At 53.4% G+C, this 22393-nt stretch overlaps 7 protein-coding genes across 7 annotated transcripts; 3 read left to right on the top strand and 4 right to left on the bottom strand.

Annotated features, from left to right (window-relative positions):
• Positions 1 to 425: 425 nt before the first annotated feature.
• Positions 426 to 1298, bottom strand: BDW70DRAFT_148703 (uncharacterized protein; the record flags this gene model as incomplete). Its single annotated transcript, XM_073738906.1, has 3 exons — positions 426 to 863; positions 979 to 1220; positions 1283 to 1298. The coding sequence occupies 3 exons, from the start codon at positions 1296 to 1298 to the stop codon at positions 426 to 428; spliced, it is 696 nt and encodes a 231-aa protein (XP_073597996.1).
• A 915-nt stretch (positions 1299 to 2213) lies between these two features.
• Positions 2214 to 3216, top strand: BDW70DRAFT_166230 (pyrroline-5-carboxylate reductase; the record flags this gene model as incomplete). The annotated part of the gene is made up of 2 exons (XM_073741937.1): positions 2214 to 2303; positions 2369 to 3216. Exons 1-2 carry the CDS (start codon positions 2261 to 2263, stop codon positions 3214 to 3216), a joined length of 891 nt encoding a protein of 296 aa, XP_073597995.1. The 5' UTR covers positions 2214 to 2260.
• Positions 3217 to 4847: 1631 nt separating this feature from the next.
• Positions 4848 to 5959, bottom strand: BDW70DRAFT_15775 (uncharacterized protein). Its single transcript, XM_073740405.1, has 2 exons — positions 5613 to 5959; positions 4848 to 5563 (listed from the first exon to the last, which is right to left on the bottom strand). The coding sequence occupies exons 1-2, from the start codon at positions 5748 to 5750 to the stop codon at positions 5081 to 5083; spliced, it is 621 nt and encodes a 206-aa protein (XP_073597994.1). The 5' UTR covers positions 5751 to 5959; the 3' UTR covers positions 4848 to 5080.
• A 973-nt stretch (positions 5960 to 6932) lies between these two features.
• BDW70DRAFT_15746 (putative sterol carrier protein) lies at positions 6933 to 8645 on the bottom strand. The gene is made up of 2 exons (XM_073740356.1): positions 7892 to 8645; positions 6933 to 7844 (listed from the first exon to the last, which is right to left on the bottom strand). Exons 1-2 carry the CDS (start codon positions 8383 to 8385, stop codon positions 6962 to 6964), a joined length of 1377 nt encoding a protein of 458 aa, XP_073597993.1. The 5' UTR covers positions 8386 to 8645; the 3' UTR covers positions 6933 to 6961.
• A 1185-nt stretch (positions 8646 to 9830) lies between these two features.
• Positions 9831 to 11537, top strand: BDW70DRAFT_15759 (putative mitochondrial carrier protein). The gene is made up of 6 exons (XM_073740377.1): positions 9831 to 10351; positions 10409 to 10443; positions 10489 to 10562; positions 10610 to 10828; positions 10873 to 11210; positions 11259 to 11537. The coding sequence occupies exons 1-6, from the start codon at positions 10172 to 10174 to the stop codon at positions 11463 to 11465; spliced, it is 1053 nt and encodes a 350-aa protein (XP_073597992.1). The 5' UTR covers positions 9831 to 10171; the 3' UTR covers positions 11466 to 11537.
• A 133-nt stretch (positions 11538 to 11670) lies between these two features.
• Positions 11671 to 14618, top strand: BDW70DRAFT_15725 (putative pH signal transduction protein PalA). The gene is made up of 6 exons (XM_073740323.1): positions 11671 to 11712; positions 11762 to 11999; positions 12050 to 12104; positions 12157 to 13051; positions 13096 to 14073; positions 14143 to 14618. The coding sequence occupies exons 1-6, from the start codon at positions 11705 to 11707 to the stop codon at positions 14510 to 14512; spliced, it is 2544 nt and encodes an 847-aa protein (XP_073597991.1). The 5' UTR covers positions 11671 to 11704; the 3' UTR covers positions 14513 to 14618.
• A 106-nt stretch (positions 14619 to 14724) lies between these two features.
• BDW70DRAFT_166229 (type I 3-dehydroquinase-domain-containing protein) lies at positions 14725 to 21730 on the bottom strand (the record flags this gene model as incomplete). The annotated part of the gene is made up of 8 exons (XM_073741936.1): positions 14725 to 15061; positions 15113 to 15734; positions 16349 to 16956; positions 17048 to 18113; positions 18173 to 18336; positions 18392 to 18854; positions 19017 to 19135; positions 19677 to 21730. 8 exons carry the CDS (start codon positions 21728 to 21730, stop codon positions 14725 to 14727), a joined length of 5433 nt encoding a protein of 1810 aa, XP_073597990.1.
• Between the last annotated feature and the right edge of the window lie 663 nt (positions 21731 to 22393).

The following is a 22393-nucleotide window of genomic DNA, read 5'->3' as shown; positions in this document are numbered from 1 at the left end:
GAACAAGAGCTCGACTGGGACATATTCACTGTTGATGCGACGATTGGACTCGCGCTGCAGAACTTGTTTGACCTGGCGTATCAGTGGGACATTCAGGAATTAATGAATATGCAGTATGTTGCGGGATTTCCGCCATGATTGCCGGTACTGGGCTTGTGAGAGGGTGTAGAGCCGTTGCAGATGGGTATGGTGCGCTTGGTGCCGTCCAGTCTTCAGTGATCCTTAGTGGGGTGCATTCGACATTGTGAACAGAGACATACAGACGAAAGCGCTGTACGCAGTCATTCTGGGCTGGATCGGGCTCGATAATGCAACTACGTACCCAGGCTATGGAGGTGAAAGCGGCAGAGAGTCGGAAGCCATTCTGACTTGGATATGGCCACTCTATGCTTTCTAACCCAGGGACTTGCCCTGCAGGAGAGTATCTAATCAATAAAACCACTGCCGCCATCCCGATGCCGTTCCTCCAACTCCTTCAGTACAGAGCTTTTCTTCACCTCCTCTGCCCACCTTGTCCGCGGGCTCTCGAATATAGATGTGATCCTTCCATATGAAATACCACCCAACTGCGTAACGTGTCTCAGATTCTCCAGCTCAATATTGCTGAGGTCTTCATTTGCAACGCCTTTCTTGACCCAGAATCTTGTCGCCTTGATCAGCACCACTCCACTCCCACTCATTCCCTCCTGGTGGGCCGCGAATTGTTTGATATCGATCACTCTGCCTTCTATCGAGAAGACAGACTCTCTCACTCGAGCAGAGCGTACAGTTGAGCTGGGAGCCTTTGTAAGATCAGAGATCTCCCATTCCGATATACAATACGGCGCATCGAGGGAGGTCGCATTCACAGCCTCAATCATGTTCTCGGAGCGGTGTTAATCACACACTCTCCTGTCTCTTTGAGATTCTGAAATGTATCTTTCTGCCGTCCAGGTCGGCCCGAGAAGTCCAGAGTTACATGAGCGGATCGTGGTCGACTAGCTGGAAGTAGCTGAATGGAGCCAGATTCTTGACCACTTTCCCATCTTTCGCTAATGACGCGGAAACAGTGCTCACAAACCCGATTGGCCGCGGTGTGATGGCTGGTATGAGAAGACGGTAGATGCTGACTGTCTCCCTGGTTGAGGCGTAGGGATCAATCTCGGTACGGACGTTGAACCTGCTTACTCCGTCCGGGACGCCCTGTCCATACTCCCAGTCTGGAAACGGGGATTTCGTGACTTCAATGGGAGAGTTGCAGTGCTTGCACCGCGCCGACGCCCGTACACTATGCGATTGCTACAGGTCTTGTGCGGCATAATGACCCAGTAAATCAGCACAAAAGACTAATCACATTCCACTTCTTGATTACAGCATTTAAATGGACAAGGCCTATGACACGAGAGTTCCATTATTTCTGTTTCCGTTGGTTCTGATGGAGTACAGCTAGGTCAACTTGGCTAGCGTTGCCACAACACTATGCCGAGCATCAAGCTTATACTGTCAGGGTCTCAGTGTGACTAGGGCTAGTTTGACGGAAGAGCCCCAAGCAACGACGATTCCCGCTGTCAGCGCAATCCTACCCCTGATATTTAACAGACGGATCCTGACCGAGCGTCTGTAGAGAGAAAGCAGCTAGAAGATTAGGAAGACGAGGCTATAGCTAAATAGCGGAAGTTGGCTTGAGCTAAATATTAATTGCCTTGTTAGATTCCCTATTCAACCACACGATGCCAGAGACTTACACTCGTGAAGCCTAATCTTTTGTAAATGAACGAATATAGTAGTTCCGCCCAACTATAAGTTGCTATTCTACGGTACAGTTGGTGAGACAGTGAGACCCAAATCTGCTCGCCTTAGTTTACAGAGATATATAAGACAAGGCTGACGACTCTCCCATGGTTCTTGCTAATGTTGTAGAGAAGGGAATGGCAGGTTTAGTCTGGTAATTGGCGGATTATTGGTGAACATTTCAGGGGTTTCATTTGATGGTCACAGCAACCTTCCCGCTTAAAGGTATGCGACGCCTTTTCTTTAGTTGATGAGTTTCAGGTTAAATCTCGTGGCTTTGCCGCCCCCCACCAGACCAGTATGCCCTACAGTTAAGATCTCGGAAGGCCGTCCGAAAACAGATAAGAGATTAGTCATGCGGGGTTGAGCTTGACTCATTAGCTCCTATGAGACGCCGAGTTGAAAATATCTCTATTTATTCACATCCGTAAGATCGACAATTGGTGTTCCTTGAATATCTTGGGTCCTCAAATACTCCAGTCTCTTCATCATGGCCTCCAGCTCTGACCTAACTCTAACCTTTATCGGCTGCGGTACATTCCTCTACCTTTCGTATCACCCGCCCATTACTTATGCAGCAACTAACGTCTACGAACAGGCAATATGGGCTCCGCAATCCTCAGCGGTATCCTTGACGCCTCTAAAACCATATCAAGTCCATTTTCGCGCATATTAGCCTGCACAAAGACCCAGTCCTCCGCCGAAAAACTGGACACCCGGTTCAGAGACCACGGCTCCCCACTAACTGTTGGCTTTTTTGCAGGCGAGAACACTGCTGTTGCAGAAGAGGCAGACGTCATCATTCTGGGATGCAAGCCGTACCTCGTCGATGCAGTGTTAGCAGAGGAGGGGCTTGCGGATGTACTAGCTGGAAAGTTAGTGATCAGTATTATTGCAGGCAAGACGATCGATGATCTGTCTGAGGGAATAAGCCAGAATCAGACGGAATACAAAAATTACCCATCTGAGAAGGCTGTTATCGTCCGCGCAATTCCAAATGTTGCCGCTAGCGTGCGCGAATCCATGACGGTGATCGAACTGCCTACTCCATCTCCATCCAACGACCAAAAAGACCTCATCACCTGGATTTTCTCACAGATCGGACAGACTTCATTCCTTAGTTCTGACCTTTTCGACTGCGGGACTATGCTCATGGCCTCGATCGCGACGGTCTCTGTTGCCGTCGACGGGATCTTAGACGGGTGTGTGGCGGAGGGGATGAAGAGGGCGGACGCGTCCGAGATGACGGCGCAGTGTCTCTTGGGTCTGGCGAAGCTTTTAAGAGAAGGACACCATCCGGCCGTGCTGAGGGAGAGTATTTCATCGCCGCGGGGCTGTACAATCCAGGGGTTGTTGGCTGTGGAAAGGGGTGGTGTGAGGAGTGCGTTTGCAGAGAGTGTGATAGCAGGGACAGGGCATCTGAAGAGATTGCAGGGGAGGGAGTAGTTCCCCACTGTGGGAGGGGAGGCGAAGATAGTGAAAATAGAGCTTGGATCTTGACTGAATTGAGATATGGCGTAGAGTAAACGTAGGCGAATATTGATCCTCAAGGCGTTGCAACCCCCTTATATGTCTTCCTGGTTGGTGGCGCACGATGGAGAGTACTGCCCGGATAATCCCTTCCTGCTTAACAACACCCCGAGCTCTATAACAAAAACAAGGGTATAATGCTACTGACTATAGCCGGAGGCTGTGTAAGAGCCAAGGTCACGCCATAGGATGCTGGATTTAGGGATAGGCAAGACAAGAAGGTTTACGGTCCGAGGCGGGTGTATCTAGAAGAGAGGGGCCGTCATTGATCCATTTATGCCTTTTCCTCTTTCTTTTTCCAGGAATGCTCCAAGGAGAGGGGACGGAACGAGTACCTCCAGACATACTAGTCCTGGAGTAGATAGCTGTTGACGTTGACGTATTTCTGTTTCTTGGTAACGTCGATTCTGCAGGGTCATCCGTCATTCATTCAAATGGCATACCCTGCCGGTGCTTAACTAGCACCTTTCTCTTACTCTCTTTCTGCTTCTCATGTTTCTCGCAACCCTTTGACCCCTCGACGTACAACCCCGCTCACTCTTCCGATAAGAGAAGCCTCTTCGTCCCAATAAGTCTGGTGGACAGGCAGCGCGGGCGTAAAAGCCATCAACAAGGCCAGCTGAGACTTTTATGCATTTTAAGAGCGCAAATTTGCGTGGATGTGCACTAATATTCTTATGGCGCAGCGTTCGTTGCTGGAAAAGGAGACGTAGACGATGTCAGGTGACGGCTGTTGCCCTATGTTGTCGGCTTAGACAGCAACCATACTCCGCGGACACCCTGATTCTTGCACTTGGCATAATGCATCCAATGTTTAGCGATTATAATTGAGATTTTGTCGGTGTCACTGTTTCATCTACAGTTTCCTGTATCCGGGAAGAGACCTCTCCTCGTCTACGCTGCTATCGAGAAGCTTGGTGCCGGCGTTACTTACGATTCTGCCGGCCCAATGGGCCTCATGCACAAGTCTTACGGCTTTTACCCTTTCCCCCCTCCGGCTATTCGCCCGATCCTGCTGCATCTTCTGATCCTATTACTCTCAGAGCAGAGCACTACATAACGCTGATAAATGAGCTGACTTATCTGATCTCGTGCTCGGAGACTGAGCGAGTTTTGCGGGTGCTCCTCTGTGGTAACTGTACGTGTAACTGTTTTTTATCTCCCTTGGGACATATGGACAGATGCTGGCTGGCTCTGTTTGAAGTATGGAGAGTGGAGCTGCGTGGCATGAAGTGAGTTTAAGATACAGTCTGAACGGTGAATTGGAGAGAGACCTTTGCGTTAGGGTTGCACCAAGAAGTAGAGAGCACACAGGTCTAAGCCTGGTGAGGAAGTTCAGGGGGTTGCCTGTGGGAGAGATGCTATATTCCTGCTTTGGAGATTGGAGGAGTCGTTCATGTATGTCTCAAGGAGTCTAGTGCTGGTGAAGGGGCCAGTAAGGGGTATTGGGTTGCTCTAAAAGAGCTATCTAGCCTGTACACTAGATAGACGCGAGCGCGATGGGACTATAGAGTACAAGTGTTGTTTGTTTAGATGATGGATTAATACACATAAGTCATGATAAATTCGTACTCTGACTATAGCTGACTGGGGTCTGCCTAACACCCATGACAACAATCATAACTAGCCAACCAGCCAGCGTACCAGTACGGACAATCCCATCGTCCAAGCCAGCAGGTAAATCAACAGGCCCCAGAGACAGAGAAGAACGAGAAGAGATCCGAATCCAATTCCACCGCGCCGAAGCGCATCAGCCCCATCTTAAGCAAATCCAGCCCGTCTACGCACCACCAAGATTACTCACCAAGCCCGTCACAGTGCTTAAATTGCTAATTACCGGAAGACCGTCAAGCATGCTCTGCTTCTTGGGTGCCGCGGGTGCACTGGCTGAAGGAGACGGTGACGCAGCAGGCGTAGAGCCCTGTTCCTGCTTGTCTTCCACATGCTCGCCCTCTTTAGCACTGGGTTTCCCGGCAGTAGATGATGGGGCCGCGGACGAAGATGTAGCGGCAGCAGAGACCGAGGGCGACGCAGCGGCATGTTCCTTTTCAGCCTCAGCCGGCGCAGGATGCTGACTGCCCTTCGTCTCACCACCGGACGCGGGCTTCCCGTCCGCACCGGGGAACGTCGCCACCGTGTTGGGGGTCATGTTAATGGGCATAGTGTTGCCATAGTCCGGAACGTTGGTGTTGGCGTTCTCCCTAGCCTTGGCTTCATCCTTGACGTCTTCGTCACTGTACAAGTCCATCATGTGGGCGGCGGACTTGAAAAATTAGAAAGTGTTAAGTGCTGAAGGGGATGGAGGAGCTTACCTTGAGTGAACTGTATGCGATCTTGGATGCCACGTCTGCCGAGGGAGAGTCGCCATCATCGCGCTTAAGCTTGAGGGGTGTTGGAGCCGCGACGGCGACAAGGGCGAGGTGCAGGGCGATGGCGAGGGAGAGCTTCATGGCGATGGGTGTGCTTGGGAAGTTGGGAGGAAAGAGGATACGCTTAATAGATTGCTAGCTGATGAGGTGGGAGCAGTATGGAACAGAGGGCCTCGACAGCGCATCGGTGATTTATACCAGTCAACAAACAAGCAAGCTTCGACAGCTATGGATGGACATTCCTGCCACGTACGCTCTGCTTGCAGGGCCTCGCCCGAGAATTTGATCCATCAGCGAACAGTAGGTATCCAGGATCCTGCTCCTGTCCCTGGTTTGGTGGTAGGAGAGTCAAGGAGATGGCGGACGGGTGGCTACACGCCCATCAGGCCCATGCAAGGGATACGACAAGCCTACGCGGAGACCTTGAAGCTCAGGCACAAAAGTAACATTCCAAGAAAGTAGGTTATTGCGCGACTACGCTACATACCTAGAGGCTAGCGCTAGACTTTTGACTGCGAGAAGAATGTAGCTCCTTCTGACTGACACGAACCGCGCCACTCGATCTTGACAGCGGCCGCAACACGAGGGAGGGGTGGAGAGAAGAACAAGTTCAACTTCCGCTTACTATCGGCACGACATTTGACCTCGACTATCATGGGTTTGATGGACAAGACTTCGAAGGTGCCATTCGCTGCGGAAGTATTAGCCCACTGGAAATTGATGTATAGCTGTTGGAGGTTAGTCGAAATAACGAGGTGATCGTGAGGCGAACCAGGGCAGGACAAGGACACATCAATCCCTTCCACTCCCTGCGGTCTGAAACTGAGTAGTCATTCCATGAATTCTTGATACCGATTCGAATACGAACTTCACACAGGAAGACAAGTACAGTGGCATGTAAATCATGGCTGAATTTGCGGTTGTGTGTGCTCAAAAGCGAACCCAACAACCTCGCGTGGGTGGCAGGCGTCGGGATTAGAATGGGCAGCTCGCTCTCGGTCTCTTTCTATAATTTGTCAATAGAATAGAGCTGTCCATCAACAAGGGTATGTTGGAGACCTGGATATGTATGAGGAGGGAAAAAAAGGAGAAGAATTTGTCGCTGGAATTTTGTTGTGGCAGATCGATTAGTCATCATTCTGGCTACTCGGTGTATTTGTTTACCCGAGACGAGGGCTATGAAATAGGTCTTCAAGTTCTCCGCAACTGCTACTGGAAGCATCTCGGGAGTCTTAACGATCGCTGAATTGTACAGTCATAAGGTATATACATAAATATTCAACATTATCGAACTAGAAACGAGCAATGACCTTCTCCTGAGTATCCGCCAACGCCCACGCGTCCGACGCCGTCTTGCTGAGAACCTTCTTAGCCTGCTCAGCTGTGAAGCCTTTGGCCTCGACCGCAGGGTTGTAACCGAGACCGGTAATCTTTGCGACGTCCGCCGAAGACACCGGCTTGGCGACCTTACCATCAGCACGTTTGTACACCGTCACAACGACGGCACCGCCCAGTCCCAGATTGTGCTGCAGGGCGGCGTCGGTTCCCTCGACCAAGCGGTTGTTGGCCCAGCCACGCAAGTGCCAAACCAGTTCCGTACACTGCGCCAGACCGGTGGCGCCGAGCGGGTGGCCCTTGGAGATGAGACCGCCGGATGGGTTGATAACCATCTTGCCGCCGTATGTGATGTCACCCTTGGCGACCATCTCGTGAGCCTTCCCTGGTTCTGAGAGCTCAAGCGCGTCGATCGTGATCATCTCGTTGGCAGAGAAGCAGTCGTGCAGCTCGCAAACCTTGATGTCCTTGATGTTGACACCGGCCTCGGCGACGGCAGCACGGCAGGCAGCGCGGGACATGCCGAATCCCATAAGGTCGATCGAGCTTCTGTTGTACAACGTGGTGGTGTCGGTGGCGAGCTGCTGACCGGCAATAAGGATAGCCTGGTCCTTGAGGTGAGGGCGGGCATCCAGGAAAGCCTGCGAGACGACAATGGCGGCGGCGGCTCCGTCGGAGGTGGGGCAGCACTGCAGCTTGGTAAGAGGCTCATGGATCATCGGAGCCTTCATAACCTGCTCAAGCGTGTATTCGTCCTGGAACTGGGAGTATGGGTTGCGCTTCGAGTGCTCGTGGTTGATGCGGGCAATCTCCGCAAAGTGCTCGGCTTTGGCGCCGTACCTAACCAGTCAGCTTCTCTGTCAGAACACCAGGGGCTAGAAGCTTACTTCTCCATGTATTCACGACCAGCATTACCGAACATCTGCGCGGCACCAGGGGCGTTGGTTACACCGCGAGTCTCGGCCATCATCATACCAAAAAGACCAGTGGGGTTGGCCCGGTCGTTGTATACCGACTGCAGCGATCCCGGGCTCATCTTTTCGAACCCAACGACCATAACACAGTCGGCGGCGCCGTGAGACACGAGGGTGCGGGCCATGGCGAGACCTGTCGACCCCGTCGAGCAGTTGTTGTTCACATTGTAGATAGGGATCTGGGTGAGGCCGAACTGGTAGAAGACACGCTGCCCGCAGGTGCTGTCTCCGTAGACGTAGCAGGCAACGCCCTGCTCGACATCGTCGTAGTTGATGTGAGCGTCCAACAGAGCCTTGACACCGGCCTCGAAACCAAGCTCGTTGTAGTCGACCTTGCCTCGAGGCTTGATGAACTTGGTCATGCCCACGCCGAGGACGTAAGCGGGAGAAGCTGCTTTCTTGCCCATTCTGACGGGACGATAAATTATGGATTGATCAAACACTACGATCAGCCCCAAAGAGAGTTTGAAGGGCAGCTTTTATGTATAGTTCAACAGGACATGTGGATAATACGGTAGTGGCTTCCTTGCGGAGACCAAGTTTGCGGGGATGCCGTGGCCGTGGCCGTGGCCGAGGTCCCGAGGATATAGCGGACAGAAGCGGTTAGCGCGATCATATGACAAGAGGCTGCGAACTTCAGGTCTCCCTGCCTCTGGATGTCTTTCACTCAAGGCCCGCCTTTGCTGAGCCGGTTCGGACGCGGTACGGTCAACGGTGGCCATATTTACCGCTGAACAAACGAAGTGCTGATATCGCCATGTGAAGTTAAGAAGAGCATCCATTGTGGCTGGAGCCTGTTGACGGCCCGAGGACCAACGGATCAATGTTACGCGATGGTCGGCACTCAGGAGTCAGGTAGTTATCTCAGCCTTTGACCTTAGAATTGATTACTGAACAAACTTCGGGCCGGAAAAGCTGATGATTCCTGTAAAGCTGATGTCTTGGAGGTCCCCGGCAGTGGACAACACTCGACGGGCATTCCCGCGGTTTAGAATCGTGTTGGATGGACATGGAAGCTGATTCTATTCGACCTCGGCCGTTAATCTTATCTATTCCCTTCCAAGATATGGTCGGCTACGACACCATTTGTGGCCACCACGGCTTGAATCTGGATCCATGGTCGGCCTCTCTCGATTATTTGTCTATAATCCAGCAGACCTGGCACTTCACATGCGGAACCAGCTCGTCCCAATCAGGCAATTACCTGCACATCTAGCCAGCTCAGCGCTATTGGTCAGTATTCATGTTTAGGCGACACCCAGCCCAACCCTGTGTGGTAGCACGCTGTTGGTACCGCAATCTATATCAGCTAGAGATATTCCCATGCTCAACCAAATGCAACGAATCTCGTTGGCCCGCTTGGCAGGCATCGGCTCTTCAGACGAAGGATTTGGCGGGGTAAACTCTAGCCTACGGAGTGGTTTAGTCCGATCCCGGCACTTGCCACTTAGACTACTTCGGGTTAGCGCACTTAGGTGAGATCGCTGCTCCCACTACGAACACACGGTTCGCGTAGACAATTCATGAGGTGAAGAGGATATAGATAAGAGGGATAGGTTGCCGGTTGTTGGGAAACCCAGACAGCCACGCGCCGTTCCCGTATTTGGTTTTAATATCGATGTATTAATTCCAAGCTCCAAGTTGGACGAATGCTTCACCAAGACGTCACTGGGCTTCTAAGCCCGATTGGGACTAGAGGATAGATGCCCGCTGCTGAGTGGTTTACATGCTTTCGGTGGGTCGCCCAAGTCGCCCAATTCTGGCGACGAGCTCAAGAGTTCGCTCCTCCTCCCCGTTCTCTCTCTCTTCATTGAACTTGGGCTGTACCGGCGCGGTGACCTGGCTGTACGTATTCTATTGCAAAACCACATTGCCTCGTGAACTGATCTCTGTTCATCCAGCTCCCTCCGACTACCGTCCGAGTTCGATCTATACATACCTCATACCATACCCGCTTGACCCACTAGCTTGCTTTGATCTTCTTTCACAGAAGACAGGAAGAGCTGCACTGGACAAAGGCTGCTTCATGGACAATTGTGGGACGCTGAACGGTCTGCTCACACCTTGAGAGACCAGTTTGCGTTCCATAGGGTTCCCCAGCCTGCTTGCCGAGAGTGAATTGACTCACTTTAAAGATACAACGACTAAGCAACCAAGAAACACATCTATGCCCCCAATGGGAAGCCTACCGGGATGACTGACAACAAACACTCGGAGCATGTGCCCTTTGTCCCACCCTCACAACCATCACCTGCGATAATGCCGTCGGGAAACAGCTGGACTATGGATGAATCTACTCGCAACAGACTGCTCAAGAAGTACAAAACTCAGGTGGCTTCCGGGACTTCCACGGTCTGCGCTACTCTAGCTGTGGTAAGTCCGCGCGAAGTCGAGATACCTGGAATACTGCTAATATCGCTGACGGTGTAGACTCCTCTTGAAAATGTCAAAACTCGCATGCAAACGTGCGTTCCTCTGGTCTGGTAACGAAGCGCCGCTGACTTGATCAGGCACAACTTTCAAAATGTCTTCCAGTGTATCCGATACCTCTGGCGAACCGAAGGACCCCGTGGCTTTGTTGCTGGTATGTCGGGTTGGCTGTTTTGTCCAGGAGAGGCTGACAAGGTCCAGGTGCTCTACCTCCTCTTGCCAGCGTCACGGCGGTCCGGGTTGTGAATTTTACTACGTACAATTCTGCCAAACACCGAATATCTGATTTTTTTGAGCGCATGACGGGCCAGTCCCCTTTAGAGCTCTATAACCGACCGGGCAGCGTTCCCACCCTCTCGACGACTTTCACCTTTATCACCGCAGGATGCTTTGCCGGAGTAGTAACCTCTCCTCTTGCCTGTACGCACATCTCTTGATGTGGCAGTTCTAAGCTAATGGTTTAGGTCCGTTTGAACTGGCCAAAAACGTGGTCCAGACCTCTGTTCTCGTGTCGAACCGCGCCCAAGCATCCCCGAATGCCGTGAGAGATCCCTCGTTGCGCCACAAGCCGCGTCTCGGGACCATTGAGGCGATCCGGCAGATCATACAGCGGTATGGATTCAAAGGCCTGTATACTGGATTTGGCCTTCATGCAATGCGCGACACGGTTGGATCTGGCCTGTACTTTGCGGTCTATGAGACAGTTAAGCAGGTTGCTGCCAGAGAACTAGGCCCCGACAAGTCTCCGTTCGGTGCCCCCATGATTGCTGGAGCAATCTGCAGCACTGTGCCGTGGTTCTGCGTACGTCTAGACAACCCCAGCTAGCTATTACCGTACTGACCGTCGCAGACATATCCCCTCGATACTCGCAAAACGCGCGCGCAAAGTGTGCTTCTAGGCAAATCGAAGGAAGTCGGCGAGGCTTCCGCTGCGGTGGCACGGTCAAGCATGTATAAGGGTCTGTCGATTATTCTGATTCGCACTGGAGTAAATAACATGATTCTGCTCAGCATCTTCGAATATATTAAGATGCGCATCAACGAGCTAGACCGATGAATATCGGTCTCATCGACTGGAGTCCAGGAGTATTGTATTATCTGAACATAGCAATAAATAACGACTTTTAAATGCACATTGATTATATATTTTTCCGAAGTATTGAATACAGATAGCTGCCTAAGGCACTACCACGTCATTTGGCCGCCTACGTTGCCGTGGGGTCGTCGGCTGGACAGTTTTCAGCATCCTGTCAACAACAATCGCTCCATCCAAGCGCAACACCGCGCTCTGCCAAAATGGCCTCGTACGTACGTCCAATACGTTGGCAAAATTTCCCATATTGACAGAAACAGAAATATCCTCCAGATTCCCTTCCGTCGCTCGCACACTGTCTCTCTCTCGACCGCCTTGACCCAATACATTTCCACCAAATATGACCAGCGCCCGGACATGTTTGCAGATGACTTGCTCATTATCGACCGGCTACGAAGTGAGGCCATAAACGTGCAGGAACCGCATGTCAGCGGAATTAGCCGGCTGGTTACTTACGCGGCGCAACTGAAATGGCTTGGGGGAAAGTTTCCGGTTGATGTACGTATCAATAATATCATAGATATTCCGGGCTGAATTGACGGTTGTAGGTCGGGGTCGAGTTCCCCTGGTATCCTGCTTTTGGGTTCAACACGAGTCGGCCAGGTACGACGATTCTCAAAGCGATTCCGCTAGGATGTTGGCTAATGTACGACAGTCTCACAGGATAACATCCGCTTCGAGCTGGCAAACGTCATCTTCAACCTCGCCGCACTCTACTCCCAGCTCGCCTTCGCCGTAAACCGCACAACAACCGACGGCCTGAAGCAAGCATGCAACTATTTCTGCCAGGCAGCCGGTATCCTAGCACACCTCCGAACAGACATCGTCCCTGACATGCGCTCCGCCCCGCCGGAAGACATGGACGAGATGACTCTCCGAAGTCTGGAAGAGCTGCTCCTCGCACAAGCGCAGGAATGTTTCTGGCAGAAGGCTGTGATGGACGGGTTGAAGGATGCATCAATTGCACGACTCGCGGGCAAAGTGTCGGACTTTTATGGCGATGCGTGCGATCACGCCGTCAAGTCGAATGCGATCAGCCCCGAATGGATCCACCATATGACGGCGAAGCAGCATCATTTTGCAGCTGCGGCGCAGTATCGCCAGTCGCTGGATTGCTTGGAGAAGCGCAAGTATGGAGAGGAGGTGGCAAGGTTACGGGACGCTGTGGCTTGTGTGAATGAAGCGCTCAAAGAGAGCCGGTGGATCAATCGCACGGTGCTGGGTGATTTGCAGGGGTTAAAGAACAGAGTAACGGAGGACTTGAAGCGCGCTGAGAAGGACAACGATATGATTTATCTCAACCCCGTGCCGCCCAAGTCGGAGCTCAAGCTTATTGATCGGGCGTGTATGGTTGCGGCCAAGGCGCCGTCGCAGGTTACGGACGCAATCTCGATGCTGGGAGAAAAAGGGCCGTTGGGACAGCCGCTCTTTTCGAAGCTCGTCCCGTATGCCGTGCACATTGCGGCGAGCATTTACTCGGACCGGAGAGACCGTCTTGTCAATGAGCGGATTATCGGCGAGTTGGAGAACATGACGGACAAGCTACGCGAGTATGTCACATCCTCTACATTCTCTATTTATGCTAACAGGCCAGTCTACTATCATCGCTCAACCTCCCCGGCTCGCTGCAAGCCCTTGAGAAACCCCTCGGCCTGCCGCCATCGCTGGTCTCCCATGCCGAAGAAATGCGTCAACAAGACGGCCTCAACCGCCTCCGCAAGTCCCTTCTCGACATCGCCAAAGTCAAATCCAATGACCGTGCCGTGTATACCGAGGGCGTGGAACTCCTCGCCGCTGAAAAAGCTGAGGATGACGCTTCGCGCCGGAAATTTGGCACCGACCGCTGGACGCGCGAGGCCTCTGAAGCTGCCGCTCCTAAACTCTACACCACCTCCCAGGAAATCAACGGCTACTTCACCTCTGCGCAGAGCAGTGACAACCTGGTCGAGCAGAAACTGCGCGACTCGGAAGCTGTCTTTCGCGTCTTGACCGGCACAAATCGCGACCTTGAGGCTTTTGTCCCAAGTAGTCGGCGCGCAACGATACCGCCTGAAGTCGAACGCGAGGTGAGCCGGCTCCGCAGCTGCATCAGCGAAGTGAATCGACTCGAAAGCCGGCGAAAGCGCAAGGCCCAGGCCGTCAAGGACAAAGCGCGCGCGGACGACATCAGTTCTGCGCTTGTCCGCGAGGCAGCACGGTTAGAGCGCGAGTTCCCAATGCAAGCTATCCAGGCTAGTCAATTCGAGGACCTCTTTGAATCACGACTGCGCGATTACGACGTCGATCTAGATATGGTTGCGCAGGAGATGCACGATCAGGATCAGATCGTCGCGCAGGTGCGGGAGGCGAATCGTGCGTTTACGCGCGCCCATACGGGTGATGCTTCTACAAAAGAACGCGAGAAGGCCCTCCAGGAGCTGGAGAACGGCTACCTGAAGTATAAGGAGATTATCTCAAATATCGAAGTCGGACGGAAGTTCTATAATGATCTCGCGAAGATCGTGGGGCGGTTCAGGGATGATGTCAAGGCGTTTGTGCATAAGAGGCGTATGGAGGCTAGTCAGCATGAGCAGTGCGTCTTTCCCTTCTTTCTGTTCTATTATTCTATCTTTCTTTTTTATAGTCGTCTAATGCGATATAGGGACATATCCAGCGTCGCCGCAATGACATCCCTGAATATCTCGCCTATCAAGCAACCGCCGCAGCAAACGGCAGTTTCAGCCCCAGCTCCAGTCTCTGCCGCGGCGCCGATTCCAGCGCCGATACTTTTTAATCCAGTCAAACCCCAACCTCAACCTTCGTCGCAGGCCATCCCACCACAGTCACAACCACAACCGCAACCGCAACCCCTCCGACCACCCCTAACAGCGCCCCAGCCAACACGCAGCGTTCCGCAGGTGACACCGGGGATGTGGTCACCTGAAATGGGAATACGCTTTGGGCCCGGGGCTGCGACGGCCCAGCAGTCTCAGCAAACGTGGGATCCGTCAAAGGGGATGAAGTTCTCTTGAACTTTAATACCCGACTAAACATATGCTTTGATTTAAGTAATGGTGTTAGACCAGTACATACTTGCATACATACAACGCACATATCCTCACACTTGATATGATAAGAGACACGTATGCGTGCCTTTCTAAGGGCCATTATCTATTACAGACGCAAAGAATCATTTGACATGCCTTCCATACCGATTACACAAAGTTCTTTACATCTCGTGTCCTCAATGGTAAACCCTCCTCATGACAGCAGCCGCCTCAGCCGCCTGCTCCCGCGCCTGAATATCCAGATCCTGCCTCAGAGAGAGAAACTGCAACCTTGTCGTCCACGTCTCCCACTCTTGAATCACTACCTCGCTCAGCTGCGGCCACGTCCCTTCCCCCTCTTCACCATTTTCAGACCCAGATACGTCATCCAAATCTATCAAGCAAGCCGACTTCCCGTCAGACTTCGCAGTTTGAACGCTGGCTTGTGCGCGAGCATATAATTCCTCGCCCATGATGATTAGCCAGAGCGAAATTGCTGTGACGGTCGTTTCATTCGCCCTCCCTCCACTGTTACTTCCAACACCAGAGCCAAGCCCAGAGACAGAACGAGGTGTCCTCTTAAACCAAAGCTCGTGCCCTTTCAGCGCACTCCCCGGATCTGGGTGCTCCAACGTCTCGACGATCATTTCGACGGCGACGCGCTCGCCAGTACCCGGTCGTAAGAGGAGGGACTCTTTTGTCAGGAAGGAGATGAAGGAGAGAAGATTGTAAAGGTGTTTCTGGGCGGCGCTGACGCTGCTGCGCCTTCTTTGCCTGGTGGAACCTGAGCCTGAAGCTGTAGCTGTAGCTAAAGATGAGTTGACTTCCGGGGTAAATACGTCCTCCACTTCGTCATTGGTATTTCCTGTTCCCATCATGTTCCTACTCGTGTCGACGTCGATGTCGATGAGTGGACCCATATCTCGCTGTTCACGATATCCCGAAGCACGAGCGTTATACCCCGTTCCAAGCTTATCCCCAAACAAGCCCCCATCCGTATTCATCGCCGCTCTCAACCTGTCATAGCCAACTTTGCATTCCTGACTAAGATGCCTCTGTACATCCCGAACAAACTGGAGTAACTTCTCCTGCGCTGGGCTCGGCAAATCAGGAGTTGGTGTCGTGGGATCGGTATCGATTTGGCGCGGGAGAGATCTGCTTTCTTTCAGGACAGCAGAAAGGAGGGACGATGAGGAGGACTGTGTCGCTGGTTTATTGTGTTAGTAGTTCATTTAACCTTTGAAATTGTGTTAAGACACAGTACCAGATTGGATTGCAGAGGAGAGGAGGATTTGATCGGTCAAGTAGAGAGGAATTATATCTCCGATCTCATTCTCTGGAGAATCCATGGCAAAGCTTTTTCACTTGGTTATCATTTGAGCTCACAATACACTGGGTCGGATGATGTGGAGGTCGGAAAGTATGTAAAATAGTTCATAGATGTCATGACGTCAGGGTATATAAGGTAAGTTAGAGAATCGCTCAAACACGAATAAACAAAACACTCAGGAAATATGTATCTACAGCCCGTATCGAATCGACCGAGCGGATTGTATGTGAGGTGTATAGTAGAACCATTTTTGCTCCATCTTCCTAGCACCCACATCCATATCCATATCCCAAGCCCAATAGGTATATCAGAACCCCCGCTTAATCGTAATAATAACAAGACAAGAACGCAAAGTGGACAATCCCATCATACTCACTCCAATTTACATTTTTAATCACGCTGCAGCCAGCTAACAGCGCAATAAGATGCAGAATCTGATCGGATACTTGGTTAGGCTGTCTTTTCCTCACCACCAGCACCTGCAGCAGCACCCGTGCCCGCATTCGCTCCAGCTCCAGCTCCAGCATCCGTCTCCAACCCCTCAAGAAAGAAATCCAGCTCACTCGGCCCGCTGGGGTTATGTTCGTTTTCAGCAATCTGCTCAAGAAGACTCAGAAAAGGGTCTTTCTCCTCGTTTCCGTTTCCATTTCCGCTTGAGCCCGGTCCTGCTGTCGCAGACGACGGCTGCGATTGCGACGTTGCCGACGGGGACTCGACGGGAACAGGAACAGGCACTGGCGTGGATTCGAAGGGGAATGTTGCGTATTGTATTTGAGATTGTAGGTATGTTTGAGGTTGGGAGTGAGAGGTGGGGTGGGAGTAGTGCGTTGTGCTGCCGAGGGTCGGCGAGAAGAAGGTTGATGCATTTGGACCGACGGATCCGCTTGCAGGAGAATGGTTGAGGAGTTCGGGGTCTGTGGGAATTTCGGGCCAGGTGGAGGAGGTGAAGGGGAGGGAATGTGAAGCTGAGGTTGAAGAAGTGGACAGGTGGCGGGCGTGTGTATGATGGATGCCATTCGGTTGAGAGGGGAGTATTGGTGTAGGTCCTGCTGTTGGCACCGATGGCGATGCGTAGAGGAGTTGCGGGTCAAGGTCGATTCTGATAAACAGAAGATTAGCTCTACGTTCTTCAATCCAATTCTCCATTTCCGCCTAGAGGGGAAAGACGGGGCTGGCAGGGTTAGGCTCACTGGTCCTCATCAACAAGCCGCACATGACTCCCATCAACGCCAGGTCCACCACCAAGACTGAGTCCCGGGTACCGATCCAGAAAGTCCTCGAGATGGAAAACCGGCGCAAAGCGCACCGGCCTTGCCTCCAGCGATCGTACAAGCTCGGCATGACAAACCTCCAGCGTCCGCAACAAATCCCGATGGTGGCGGACACCAGACCAAAACCCGCCTAACCAGTCTAGCTGGCTCATCTCACGATTCAAAAAGTCTGGCGAGGACGCAAAGACCTCGCCCTCGCGACGGCCGTTATAATGAACACCGTGGATATGAACTGTCCCTGCGACAGTGAGGCAGTACGCAACCAGATCGGGCCACTCGATGCGCGGTGCGTGACGGGCGAGCTCAACGAGCTCGGCGATGGCGTTTGCGTGGCTGAAGCAGAGGGTCGTTGCCTCGATTTGCCAGCTCTGGTGCTGGCCTGTGCCGCGGAGCTCAGCGAGGTCGATAGGAAGGAAAGGGCGGTAGAGGAGGCAGTGGACGAGGTGGTAGATGAGTTTTGATAGGAGTAAGAGTGTGCTCTCCGGGTGGCCGAAGAGGGCCTCAATCGAAGCGAAGAGATCGTGAGTGCCCGCGGCCCAGAGATCAAGTTCTTGACGGATCTTGGAAAGGTTGGAGAGCGCGTGCCATGGGAAATGCGAGTCGCCTTTGACGCCACCGGCTGCGAGGTAGCGGTGCGTTACGCCGAGGATGCGCGAGATGTCGACGAGAAGGGAGGAGCACGATCCTGAACCTGCGCCGGAGCTGGCTGTTTTGCGGCGGTCTGAGGAGTACGGGATGTTTGGGCCGACGGGGTTGAAGATATCGCCTGGGTCCTGACCTGAGGGGTGAGACGCTGGGAGACGAACGAGGATGGAATGGTCGGCAATGAGGCAGGGACGTTTCGAGCCGCAGGTCAGGAACCGGTCCAAAATGTAGACGGACCAGAAGAGGCGACGGCGAGTCTCGCGCTCAGGGCTGAGGGAGGGATGCGAGGCTGGCGGTTCGCGGTAGAGATCCAAGGCCAGGACCATTGAAACCGCGTTTCCTGGCGGACCTCGTCAGCTGATGACTGTGGTAGGGGTATTGTGCGAAAGAAGTGAGTACCTAATGTCATATACGCCTTCTTCCCACATCCATACGCGTAGAACGTCTGACATAGAAGCAGAAGCGTCTGGAGATTCTCGATCGAGGGCTGATCAATATCGATCATGCGCCGGGCCTGCCGTGCATACTCCAGACTCCCTGGAGGCGGATTCACAGTCGTATACCTACAGCCGTCAGCTGGGCCATTCCAACCCCAAATCCAAATCATTAGATGCGCACCGCAACGTCAATGCATTAACAGCTATCGACAAAGGAACCGGCAACTGCCCACTTGCATGCCTCTGCCTCGTCGTCGTCTCGTCCAAGATAAAGAACGGTTTCCCGTGCAGTCGTGCAAAGTACGCGTCCAGCATTGCATCCGGAACGCGACTGGGCGGAGGATGGCCGTGGCCCTGCATGTGCCCATGGGGATGCCCATGGGCATACGCCGCATGAGGCGCGAGCGGGAACGCCGCTGGATGGGATTGGGGGCGTGGAGGCGGGTGCGAGTGTGCAGCATGCGAATGCGAAGCAGGATGTGAGATAGAAGTACTCGAAGGAAGCGGGAGATCCGGCTTCACCGGCGAAGCAGGCGAGAGCGGATGTGTTCCATCATCCTGGAGCCGTTTCTCCAGCCCGTCGACCCGTTTGAGCAGCGCTTCCAAGACGTCTGTTTTAGGGCCTCGTTTTTTGGGGACGGCGTCTTCACATTCAATTAACAGGATTCACTCAGAAAATAGATGCCTTGGAGAAGAGAGATGTACCGTAAATGCAGGGGCATTGGAAGACCTTGCATGCTTCGCAGCTGGGACGGAGCCGGTTGCATTTGATCTGGAAGAGTCGAGCATTAGCCGCCGCACTGTACCAGATAGATCGAGACGAATAGGGAGAGAAAAAGAAATCACCTTTCGTTTCCTGCAGGACTTGCAGTTCATGGACTCGCGGGGTTCAGCTGTGACTCGGCGCGGCGTCAGCCGGTCGATGCTGACCGTTGGGCGCGACATAACACTGAGAAACGGGCGGTTTGGACAGGACAAAGACGAAATAGGACAGAAATCGACAAGATACAGAGCGGAGATGGCGAAAAGGAAGTGGAGGGTGCCATTATATTAGAAACGTGGAGCCCCGGACCGGACCCCAGCATTGACTCGCGGACTCACCCACAACGGGGGATGGCATCAAATGATCCAGGTCCAGGTCGAGTGGTCACGACTAAGCAGAAGCAGACTAGCCAAAGACGCTAACCTGGGCTAACACCGGACTTGCAACCGATGCGGGGATGGTGACATCCAGTCCTAAGCAACGGGCATCCGGGGTGCTCTGCAATGGGCGCGCTAGCTCCGCCGGCTAATTGCTCGGGCTTTTCCCCAAGGCAGAACGGACCAGTGTCCGGGCAGGCGCAGGACTCGTCAGGTCCACTATACTATATCCAGAGCATCTACCCTTTAATATAGGCATTGTCACTCGATATTAATAGCTTAATAGCTGAATAGCTGATTGAGAACGGAACTAAACTAGACTATACGATGCCATCCGCACAAAATCAAACGGCACATTCTGTCCGACCAGCAGCCGCAGCATCTCGACGGTCGTCCACGCATTCACATCCTCAATCCCATACGCGGTCCATCCGGACCGTTCAGCGACGCTCACTGGATCGCCGGTGCGCTCGCCCCTGGTAAGATCGAGGTACACTTTCCCCCTAGTGGACGGCGGCGACGCCCGGCCCGTACTCCGATAGTGACGCAGCAGCGGCTGCACAAGGAGCGATTTCTCGGGCGGCAATGCCGAAACTATCACAAACGGTTGCTCTACTAGCTTCACAGACTGGATCGACGTAAACGGCTCGAGGCCCTCGGCCAGCGGCCCTGTTGCTCGGAAGCCGACGGTATAGATGGCGCCCACGCCGAGACTGCGTAGGGCGAAAATGCTCGCTGACGCTTCGCTTTCGGAGCCGGCCAGGATGATGGCCGCTCGGCCGCGGTATGCCGATGGGACGTAGTCCCGGGTCAGGGTCGCGCGGATGCCTTTCCACGTGGCGTTTTCGCCGACCAGGGATCCTGGGCTTGTAACCACGATCGTGTCTACCAGACCGATTGCCCGAGCTGCGTCGCTGATGGCGGGGAGATGCGATGTGCTGCTGAGTGGTGGGTGTAGTGCCGCACCGCCGAAACTGGGCTGTGAAAATACCCGTTCGAGCGAGCCGGCGGGCCCGCGATCCATAGAGGTCAAAGTGTGCGGTAGGCTAAGCTCGTTGAAGCACTTCTCCATGAACATCGACTGGGGCGTCGCTCGGAACGAGCCAATCGCGTACAAATCCCGCTTCGGCAGCTGGCCCATGATATGCAGCGCTTCGTTAATCTCCGCTGCGGTCAACTGGCCCGGCGCTGCAATCATAGGAAGCAGCGGATGTGTAATAGGCGAGAACACCGTGTTTAATGCACGCGATAGCTGTCCTAGCTGGCCCATATTGACGGCCGATAACAGCGGATACGTCCCATGCGTCTGCTTAATCGTGGAGCGAAAGTACTCGAGCTCATAGTTTGCCTCCACGCTATCCACCATCGCGATCATCTTGACAATGTCCGCATACTTGGCGCTTTCTTCAAAGATCCGCGGTGCCTCAGGCGAGGTCCACTTCCATTCGCCTGAAAAGTCGTGGAACGCCGACATGATCACGCTGTTTCCTTTGACTTCTGCCAGCTTGCGCCGGATATCCTCTGGCAGCCACAGCTCCACGTCGATATACTCTACACCCCATTGAATCGCCCTCCGGAGATACCGGTAGAATAGCGCAGGGTTATCCATAGGAAACTTTCCATTCTCTTTCGTGCATCGTGTCGTAAATATAATCGGCAATTCTGTATGCTGCCGCAACAGCATCAACTGCTGCCCGACATATCGCAAGCTCGGCACCCCGGGATACCCCTGATCCTGAGGCAGCGGGTCCGGGTCTACCAGCAAATCCACGCGGATCTCAACGGCATCAGAGCCCACCGAGAGAATATCCAAGTTCGGCAGCGCCGCGTGTACATCGGGGAAAGTGGTAGAGATAAAATTCGTCCGGTTCTTCGTCTTCAGATCCTCATGCGGCCGAGTCTGTCCCAGAATCAACGAGAGGAACCGCGTAAGGTCCCGGCGAAAGAATGGACTCCGCAACGAATATAAGAACTCGTAGTCGCACAGTTCCGTCAGCCCTTCCTCGGGGAATGACCCGTCATCCACGCAGTGGAGATTGACCAGCATGCACGCCGACTTGTCGCACCCGTCCAGACTTCCAGGGAGATCCGTGGCCCGGATCCCAACGACAACCGCACTACTTCCCCGCCCTAATGTCGACAGCGACGTCTCTGTCGTCCATGGCTTTCCCAAGATATCCGCAACCACCTGCACGATGGCATCCTGCCCGGGTTCGTATACAGCGACGACCGTCCGAGATGGCTCCTGCGGAAGCGCCTGAGGAAAGGGGAGAGCAGCGGACGCTGAAGTCCCCTTGAGACTAGTCGAGGCCGCGGTAACCGGTGAATCGGCTCTGAGGGTGGTAGCCACAGGTTGATGGTGGACGGCGGTTTGCATCATCTTTCACGGCATACTTGGGTCGCCAAATCGGGGGGGGTATAAGAGGTCGTAGGGGCCACGGGGAGACGTCAATGTCAGATACGGTAATCAGTAACGCAGCGATTTAAGAGGACGGATAATTTGGGGACCGAAGCGAGTCGCATCGATGATCAACGGAAACCGATTTCCTTCCAAGGTCAGTACAGAGAGCGGCCAGACAGGCAAAGGAGAAGAGTATATAAAGAGCGGGAAACAGACTTGCAGCAGTAACCAGTTAAGTAATAATAATCCAGTCTCAGGAATGGGACGGGTCAGGATAAGAAGGCGCGCCGACCGGGATTAGTCCGAGATGAGATTGATGGCAACGGCGAAGAGTGATGGGGACTGGCAGCAGGACACCAGGAGGGCACGGGGAGGGGCATTTCTCAGTCCCGCGAGTCGGCTCTCAGTAGTCGTAGTCAGTGGTGATGCTGGGCAGGTCTGGATGGAGATAGATGGATCCGGGGAGGTGAGAGGGCGGCAGCTGCTGGGGCCATGCAAGAGTGGAAGAGTGGACTCAGTGGAGGGACTTTCTGGGCCCGACGGTCCAATTTCCCCGGCCTCGCCCCGGAGTCAATTATTCCGCCAATCAGGGCAGAGGAGCGCACGTTCTATACTAATCCAGAGGGAGTCAGGAAAGGGGAA

Source organism: Aspergillus foveolatus (genome assembly GCF_047715535.1).
Source record: "Aspergillus foveolatus strain CBS 279.81 unplaced genomic scaffold BDW70scaffold_12, whole genome shotgun sequence".
Lineage (NCBI taxonomy): Eukaryota > Fungi > Ascomycota > Eurotiomycetes > Eurotiales > Aspergillaceae > Aspergillus > Aspergillus foveolatus.
The sequence above is the reverse complement of the archived record's forward strand: the minus strand, read 5'-3'. Positions and strand labels throughout refer to the sequence as shown.